Raw genomic sequence first — 10,102 nt, forward strand, 5'->3', positions numbered from 1 at the left:
AAAAACTTCTCAGCCTTCCAAGAATTACTTTGATTAATTCTCAAATTTGGTAAAATACAAGTTAAATTCTATTATATATATTTAAATGGACATGCTTAAAAGAAAATCTCTGAATGTGAAAGTATCTACATCCTCACTTAAAAATAGTTAACTCAAGTGATTCTCAGGTTGCAAGAAACAAAATATAAGGAAAATGCTCAATTTTAGTTCTATCTATCTCTGAGAAAAAGAGTTAACCAAAGGCCACAGGCCACTTCATTTGTACAAATTCCCCAATAGAAGGAAAGCTGATCACATATAGAACATACACATTTTTTAACATTTCCCAAAGCATTTAAGAGTAGATAATACATTATCACCTGGATTCATAAATCTTTTGCATACATACACTGTACAAAGAAGCCTTAAGATCTTGCTCTTGTAGTTAGGAATATCAGCTTCCAAAACACCAGCCAAGCCTTCCAGGTTGCTCTCCAAAGAGCAGGCACTCTGTGGAGAACAGCATATTACATATCTGTCAAGTACTTAGCAAGTAGTAAGTTAAAATTTTCTAGGTGATCATAAAAAAAAAATTAAAGTGTTACACACACAAGGCACTAAGACCGGTTTAATATAAATCAACTCAGGTAGTTACTGTTTTTTAGAAATTCATGAAAAGTGAATGAGTGAAAATTTAAAAGTAAGCAGTCCAAGACAGGAGAGTAATTATTAGAAATTAGGACATCGCGGGTCTATTCTATTTCTCTAATTCACTTCCTATATGATACTGGGCAAATTACCTTAAGTAATTTTTATTTGGCTCATTTATTTGGCTCATTTATAAACTGAGAGACTATTCCCTAAAACGTCTTAAGACTCATATTTGATGAAAAGTGCTAAAAACATTTATTCTCAATTATTTGCATCTCAATGTTTTAAATGTGCATACTCTGGGATATAGAGGCGTGGCAATACATAAAGCTTTCCCTAAAACAGACCAAAGTACTGTCAATTACAACCCTAAGTCCATCACAGTTTGTACTTATTTTGGTGCATACCTTTTCTCCTACTTTGCATATTAAAGATTCCAAATGATCTTCAGTTTCATTTGCATCAGAGGTCTTTCTCCTTTTGTGAGGTTGTCCCCCTGTTTCAACAACATAAAAAATTAACATTATGTGATAAATTTGGTCACAAATTTCATTTAACTTTTTAAATGCTATACTATAGTCCTTTTTCTACCAGATACCCTACTTTTTACATATAGTAAAAACTCTTAACTGGTCCTCCACTTCTCAAATTAGGCTGGATTAACTAACAGTCTCCATACCCAGGGCTACTATAATACTAGGAGGCATCATTTATGTTAAATTTTGTGTAAAAGGTGCCCCACAGTGATGTGATGAATGCAGCAGCCCTCTGCATTTCTGCGCATGGACAGGAATGGTGCTATCCACTGGCAGACAGAGCACTGTCCAACATCATGTATTGTTACTTCCCTTCTTTACATTTGAGTTGTTTATTGTTCCTCAATTGCCTATTCTTAAAACCTGTTAGTGCTAGCAATACTCATTATAATTATAAAATTATTATGTAAGCTGATAAAATATGGTGCAAAACCAAACTGAAGCTTTGGAAAGACTTGATTAGAAAATAAACTTTTATATTAGGTATGAAGAGGAAAACTTCAATAGATGAGAAAAGGAGAATAAAACATTAGAATTCCTCACAAGCTTTACAAAAATCTGAACTCTTAATTCTTCAATTAATAGTTTTGCTTCTGTAGACCACGCAGCATTAAGGTACAGTTTACTCCAAGCAATGGGAATTATACAACCAGACATATATACTCAAAGAAAGTCCTCAGCACTCTACCAAGTAACTGGTGGGGGAAAAGTATGTGTTTTATAATTCCACGATTTAATTATTGATCCTACTCGCCCCCCTTCATTTCTCTCTAAGAATCAATAAAACATCCTTGTGTGAGGATTAAAATAAAACCATAATATACTGATCTCATGTTCTTTTGTGGAATAACATACCATACACTTAAAAAAATTTAAAACTAATATTGCTAAGTATGGTACATAAATGCTGATGCTACACATAATGCTGGCTAGTCTCCCAATTAAAAACATTTTTTAAATGTTTTTGATTTTTAGTGAGAGAAAGGAAGAAGGCTAGGTAGATAGAAACATCATCAACCTGTTGCCTCCAGCACACCCCCCATCTGGGATCAAGCCCACAATCCCGGCATATGCCCTGACCACAATCAAACCAGTGACCTCTTGGTTCCCGGGTCAATGCTCAACCACTGAGCCACACCAGCTTGGTCATAATTTAATTTTGAACTTCCAACAATTAGTTTATTAGATAGCATATAGACAGGGAGCAGTAGTCTATAACTGTGTTAGGGATCTGTATTAGTAATGAAAATCTGCAGTTGGATATATGATTACCCAAAAGCAAGTTATAACATAACTTCAATCTTCTCCAGACTTGTATGGCCTAAAGAACTAAGCCATTTTTACAAAGTTCATAATCACTTGCCATGGGACCATTTGGCTTGAAATATATGGTGATTATCATAAAACACAGCATTGGCTATTTGAAGCTTGGGGTGTTAAAGTTGCTCAGTGACTGAAATGATCATTGTTTTGCATCCTCTTAAATGTTATGCTAAATAAAACCAATCTATTACTACCCAGGTAGGATCAAATGTAAAGACTCCTCCACCCTTTAGTCATCGTTATGATCTGGCTTAAATAACCACTGAATATAATTTTGAAGGGATAATGCCATAAAAAAAAATACAATATGCATGCAGTATGACAGCTGAGATATATTCTTGGGAGACATTTTCCTGTGTAAAGTTGTGGACATATGTGGCATTCTGAGATCAGCGACCTTGATTCTTTTGGTTAATCCTCACCCAAGGATATTTTTTCCATTGATTTTTTAGAGAGAATGGAAGGGAGGGGGAGAGACAGAGAGAGAAACATTGATATGAGACACATCAACTGGTTGCCTCCCATGGATTGAGCCTGCAACTTGAGGTATGTGCTCTTGACCGGAATCAAACACACAACCCTTCAGTCCACAGGCTGACACTCTAACTACTGAACCAAACCGGCGAGAGTATGACCTTGAATCTTAAGTATACATCTTACCTAAGTCATAAGATCTATAAAGGTTCACTATCTGGACAGCCAACTTTCACTCAAAGGTCTTCTATTTCTAGGATTCATTCATTGAATAAAAGTTGCCTATTTAATGCAACATTTATGTAATCTATTAGGCAGGACATTAAAAATAGCATTCTCCTAAAGCAGTGGTTCTCAACTGGGCGAGATTTTGCTCCTCAAGGGTCATTTGACAATTGCTGGAGACAATTTTAGTCATCACAATTTGGGGAGTGTTTCTAGTATCAAGTGGGCAGCCAGTGATTCTGCTAAATATACTACACTGCACAGGGCAACTCCCAACCACAAATAACCCAGCCTGATGTTGAAAAATTCTGTTCTAGGAGCAGAATGCTAATAGTGTTCCTTGGAACCAGATTCCAATAAGGTTGGGAGTATGTACAGGCTGAAAAATTAGCTGAATGAGGGCAGTTTGTTGTTGTTTTAAACTTTAACCACTACTGTCTTCTTTCTGCCCCATCTACTTTGCCAATCCTTTATTCCAAAACCTCCTTAAATTAGCTATCCAGCTGACTTATTCCCATACCAGTTTGAAATCATACCCTGGTTTTTAAAGCAACCCTCCTCGCCCTTTCGGATGTTTGAAAAGGAGGAAATGATGCTATAGGGAGAGAAAGCAGGATTTACAAAGAAAAGCTAGATAATGCAAATACACATCCTATATCTGAACTACAACATCTCTTTATTTCTCTTCTTCCCATTTTGACTATATCAAAAAACTAATTTATTGTGGAGAATGGAAAGAGGATATATTGAGACATCATCACCTGCAATTGGAGAGAATATGAAGGGAGGGGATAAATTACAGACAAAATTTGAACTCATGGACAATAATAGGATATTGAAATGAAGAAGAGAACATGGATGACAAGCATGGGGAAGTAGAATAAAACACCTGAATTAAGAATAAAATTTGGGGAATTAGCTGAATGTCATCCCATACCCTCAAGAAGACATATTTATGCCTGGCTAGTGTTTCTCAGTGGTTGAGAGCCAATCTATGAACCAGGAGGTTCACTTTCGATTCCCCGTCAGGACACATACATGACCAGGTTTTGGGCTCGATCCTCAGTGGATGGCATGCAGGAAGCAGCTGACCAATAAATCTCTTAATTGACGTTTCTATCTCTCCCTCTCCCTTCCTCACTGAAATCAATAAAAATATAGTTGAAAACAAACAAACATTTATGGTAGCTCCCAAAGCAAGAATGGATTTTATATTAAAATGTAACTATGTAGCAGTTTTGCAATGTAAAGTTACATATTGCCACTTCACTCAGACACCCGTGGCTGAGCAATTTTCTATTAAACCCATCTAAAAGGATCTTGGTAAACCAAATAATTTCCCCCTGGTAAGGTGATTCTAATTTAATATGAATAGGTTGTCCTATACATTATGTCTTTATTTAGAATTAGATACACTATAAGAAGTTTTAGACCAACAAGGTCAGAGAGAAAGTAAAGTAACAAAAACCTACAAGGTGAAAGGGAAAAATAAAGTACCTTGATCTTGCAGCTTTAAAGCAGAGGTAACCATCACTTCTGAAACAAGCTATACTTCTCCTGAAAGTAACAAATCCCTTCACTTCTATTCATTTTATTTTTCTACTAGTGTCCTAGTGCACAAATTCATGCACATTGAAAGGAAATTAATTAGAAGAAATATTTTAATATTGCTATTCACATCTTGCTAATGAAAATTAAGTAGGATTTTTCCGAGTCTCTGATCTACCTACTCTAGGACTTCTGAGGATCAAATGAGATGAGGCACGTGAAAACGCTTCACAGACATTTGGTTACAGTGTGAAATGTATCCACCTGGCTATAAAGCAAGTAGTGTTCCTGAGCTGAAAAAACTGGAAGGAGGCTAGTAGCTAGGGAGAAGAAGCCAGGCATTGCTATGTCATATCATTACAGATGGTTGGACACTTAGTATATTAGCCTTTTATATAGATAGGTAAGTAAAAAACCGGTTAGCCTAAAGGATAAGGATCTAATTCTAAGTAATTAAATGGGGCTAATGTGGGTTTTTGACTAAGATTATGGACAACTTAAATACTTTCTTAAAAGAACAAAATAATGTATCCTATGCATTCCTATAATAACTGAAAAGTTTCAGAAATACTCTTAAAGAGATAATAAGTCAGATTTAGCACTGGACCAGTATCCATACACATTTTCACTTGGACTTCTCTTTCTTTGTCTATGAAATGACCTATAGGTGAACTTCGTTGGTATAGTTTCCTGCTTCACTGAATCCTGGATACTTTAGTCTCAACACAGAGATACAATTTTTTAAAAAATAAATATATTTTTTATTGGTTTCAGAGAGGAAGGAAGAGGGAGAGAGAGACAGAAACATCAATGATGAGAGAGAATCATTGATGGGCTGCCTCCTGCACGCCCCCTATTGGAGATCAAGCCCAAACCCCGGGCACGTATCCTTGACCAGAATCGAACCCAGGACCTTCCAGTCCACAGGCTGACACTCTATCCACTGAGCCAAACCAACCAGGGCCAGAGATACAATTTTAAAATCAACTTCTATGAGCTGATCCTCTGCTACTTCTCTGATCTTACCCCCTGTAACTCCCTCACTCCACAGCAGCAACGCTGGTTTTCTTGTAGTTTTGTGAATAAGACAGGAATGTTCTAGCCTTAAGGCCTTTGCATTTGTTGTTCCCTACCACTGCTTTCCCCCATAGAGCAATCTAATTTGCTCCCTTACCTTCTAAAGATGTATTCTAAAGTTTTTTTTTAAATAATATATTTTTATTGATTTCAGAGAGGAAGGAAGAGGGAGAGAGAGATAGAAACATCAATGATGAGAGAATCATTGATCGGCTGTCTCCTGCATGCCCTCAATTGGGGAACAAGCCAGCAACTTGGGCATGTGCCCTTGACTAGAATCAAACCTGGAACTCTTTAGTCCACAGGCTGCTCTATTCAGAGCCAAACCAGCTAGAGCAGTGGTCGGCAAACTGCGGCTTGCAAGCCACATGCAGCTCTTTGGCCTCTTGAGTGTGGCTCTTCCACAAAATACCACGGCCTGGGAGAGTCTATTTTGAAGAAGTGGTGTTAGAAGAAGTTTAAGTTTAAAAAATTTGGCTCTCAAAAGAAATTTCAATCATTGTACTGTTGATATTTGGCTCTGTTGACTAATGAGTATGCCGATCACTGAGCTAGGGCAACATGACATTCTTAAAGAGGTTTTCACTGAGCGACCTATATAGAAAACACAGCATTTTACAACAAAAAGTAGATAAACAATCCAATCAAAAAATGGGCAAAGGATCTAAATAGACACTTTTCAAAAGGACATTCAGAAAGTCAAGAGACATATGAAAACATGCACAAAGTCACTAATCATCTGAGAGATGCAAATCAAAACAACAATGAGGTACCACCTCACACCTGTCAGAAGGGCTATCATTAACAAATCAACAAAGTGCTGGAGAGGATTTGGAGAAAAAGGAATCCTTGGGCACCGTTGTTGGGAATGCAGACTGGTGCAGCATTTTGGAAAACAGTATGGCGTTTCCTCAAAAATTTAAAAATGGAACTGCTATTTGATCCAGTAATACCACTTCTAGGAATATATACTAAGAAAACAGAAACACCAATCAGAAAGGATATATGCATCCCTATGTTCATAGCAGCACAATTTACAATAGCTAAGATTTGGAAATGGCCTAAATGCCATCAGCAGATGAGTGGATTAGAAAACTATGGTACATCTACACAATGGAATACTATGTTCCTACAAAAAAGAAGGAATTCTTGCCATTTGCAGCAGCATGGATGGAACTGGAGAGTATTATGCTAAGTGAAATAAACCAGTCAGTGAAAGAAAAATACCACATGATTTCACTCATTTATGGAAAATAAAGAACATTATAACCTGATGAACAAAAAGGTAGATACAGAGAAGCATTGAACAGACTGTCAAATTACAGTGGGAAGAACTTGTATGCAAGCATATAAGCATAACCAATGGACGCGACGAAAGACGGTGTGTGTGTGTGTAAGCCAATGGGGGGAGGGAAGGAGGAGACAAATGTACAACTATTTGTAATACTTTAAACAAACAAACAAACAAATTTAAAAGAAAAAAGACAAAACACAGCAACTCCTTCCCACAGCAGTCTCTGACCTCTTTAACATAGTTTTATTTATCCCCGTATGACTTATTGTCATGATACACTATATTTTACTTGATTGTTTTCTTTCTTTATATTGTTCACTGCTGTATTGCCAGTAGTTAGGACAATGCTTGGCACTGTTGAATATTTGTAGAATAAATGATTATATCTCATCAATCATATGGAAAGTCATGGCAATCAATGCCTAATTAAGAGCTGACAATAATCCAGAAATGCTCTGATGTATCTTCTATTAAGCTATAATAATAACTCAGCTTATGCTGAAACCGGTTTGGCTCAGTGGTAGAGCGTCGGTCTGCGGATTGAAGGGTCCCAAGTTCCATTCCGGTCAAGGGTATGTACCTTGGTTGCGGGTACATCTCCGATGGGGGGTGTGCAAGAGGCAGCTGGTCGATGTTTCTCTCTCATCGACGTTTTTGCTCTCTATCCCTCTCCCTTCTTCTCTGTAAAAAATCAATAAAAATAAAAAAATAACTCAGCCTATAATATTTAAGCTTCTAATATTTTTAATTTTAAAAAAATTAATAGATGCTCAACTAAAACAAAAGTATATAAAACACTTGATTCTGATCACTGGTTAGGGTAAGCCCTAGCTAATCATTACACAAATTGTGGCAATTTATAAAAGTTCCAGATTTGATGTAGTAACCAAGTCTATAAACTGCCCCTCCATTACTAAATTATCTGCCATAGTAAACTTTGATTAAGTAACTCCTTATTTTACTTCTGAGGTTCCTGCAACAAGACCCGAATGGACAATGTCTTAGCTGTCATTAAAAGAACTAACAAGAAAATTATGACAGCATCCCAATAACCAAAGCAAAAGTTGCATTTTCACATATTCAAATCCAATTCTCCAAGTTGCCTTCTGGAAACATTTTCTCCCCCAATAGGTTTACTCTGGAAGGGAGAAGAAGGAATGGAGAAAAGGAAGTATAAGAAAAGCAAAGAAAATGAAATAATTTTAAAAGGCTCAAGTTCTCTAAACCCCAAGCATATTAGTTTTTTGATTAATCAAATTCAAAGCATAAGAAAACTGTATTTTCTGTGCCCCGAATGTACCTTATATAAAAAGCCCATGTAAAAAAAAAAAAAAATGAGCATACTGTGTAGTGAAGAGCACCCTGGACTTGCGCTCACGTATCTAAGCACTGCCAGCTGTGGCTCCATGTTAATTACAGGAAAACTCTAGATCCTGAGGTGTCAGGGGAGGACCGCTTAGCCATGCCCAAACCTCTTAAGGGCCTAGCTGAAATCTGTAGTTTCGTTGATTTAGTTAACCGCACCAACATTCAAGGGGAGAAATATGTTAGTGTAAAAAATTAATTCAATTAATTTTTAAATTATTTTTTCTTACATCATTGACATCTGCCAATGTTTACCACTTCTTAAGCATTAACAGGCGATAAAATAGACATTATCATATGCCATTCGTCACATGTATTATTTCATTTAACCATTACAAACCAGTCAGCGGTATGTATCATCTTCTATATTACAGACTAAGGTTAAAAAAAAGGTGATATAACCTGGGCAAGATCACAAAATAAATGGTAGAGTCTAGCTTTAATCTTAAACCCTCGATTCTAAAGTCTGCCCACTTAAACCACTACTCTACATTCTTTTCAAAGAATATATTAAAAATATTAATAGAATCAGGTTTTCTGGATGTGTGCTCTTGACTGATTATGTAATGTGAGCATCTTCTTTTTCTGTTTTTAACGAACACAATTATACTTGGCTTTTATGATGCACCATGATCTCCATGAGCACAACCCTCCAAATGGAGACGACAGCCCCCGATCCAAATCTCTCAGAGCCCTCCGGGTAGTTTCCCGGCAGCCTCTCACACCAGGGAAACACAATGACAGCCAGTTCAAAATCTAACTTAACTGCACGCATCTGCTTATTAGCGACCCCTTGGGTGTGGATAAGGGATCTCTTTCCTCGCAGCTGAAAAGAAGGCAAATCCAGAGTGACCGGTAGGGGAGGGAGATCGCATAGACGCATCAGACCTTTCGGTCCCTGCTTTGTTCCTTCCCCTTAGGAATCTGCCCAGTTTGAGGGTCAAAAAAACGAGAGCCTGGGCCTCGAGGGTGGCCGTCACTGTCCCTAAGAGGCGGCCGCACAGACACAGGTGTGCTCCCCTCCCCGCTCCGTGGGGCTGAGGACCACATCCAGAAAAGTCGTTAGAGACGTGGCGGCCCCCAAGGCCTCCCATCAGCCAACGACTAGAGGCGGGGAGGGGAGGGGAGAGGAGGTTGCAGGAGCTTTTCACGAGTCGCCAGGCCACGCTCCCGCGGTGCCACCCGCCTCCTCTCCGCGGGAAGGCTTCCCGTCCCCTTCCCTCGAGACCCAGACACCAAGGAAGCCGAGCCTCGGCCCCCCACCTGGGCGCGGCCTCGGCGGCCGGGCCCACCGCACTCACCGTCGTTCTCGTCCCGGTGCCGCCGCCGCGACATGCCGCACGTCTCCGCGCCGCTGAGCCTGGCGGACGGGCGGGAAGCAGCGAGGGAACCGTCGGAACGCCGGCCGGCGCGAGGGCAGCGGGAGGCGCGCGGGGCGGCCGGCGCGCAGGCGCACTCGCGCGCTCGGGCTCCCGGAAGCGCGAGGAGGGGTCGCCGGGCGGACGCGGCGGGCCGGTCTAGGAGCTCCCCAGGCCGCGGGCTTCAGGTCCGCACGCAGCGGCCCCTCGTGCTTCCTCCAGCGGCTCCCCTCCCCCGCCACTCGCTCCAAGTCCTTCCGGGGCCACGTAGA

General features: G+C 39.5%; 1 protein-coding gene across 2 annotated transcripts in view; it reads right to left on the reverse strand.

Annotated features, from left to right (window-relative positions):
* Window positions 1–9,912, reverse strand: part of NCBP1 (nuclear cap binding protein subunit 1) — a 39,033-nt gene extending 29,121 nt beyond the window's left edge. Inside the window, exons 1-3 of one of the 2 annotated variants that reach the window (XM_084898731.1) lie at window positions 9,774–9,912; window positions 1,038–1,126; window positions 389–489 (exon numbers count right to left, since the gene is read on the reverse strand). Coding sequence is in view for 1 of the 2 variants with exons in the window: in XM_084898730.1 (XP_084754856.1) it covers window positions 389–489; window positions 1,038–1,126; window positions 9,774–9,807 (224 nt within the window). In the remaining variant the exon portion in view is untranslated. The remainder of the gene's footprint in view (window positions 1–388; window positions 490–1,037; window positions 1,127–9,773) is intronic. The other variant, XM_084898730.1, reaches the window with a different exon arrangement.
* Between the last annotated feature and the right edge of the window lie 190 nt (window positions 9,913–10,102).

The sequence above is a fragment of the Pipistrellus hanaki genome (assembly GCF_964339955.1).
Source record: "Pipistrellus hanaki genome assembly, chromosome: 11".
Classification (NCBI taxonomy): domain Eukaryota; kingdom Metazoa; phylum Chordata; class Mammalia; order Chiroptera; family Vespertilionidae; genus Pipistrellus; species Pipistrellus hanaki.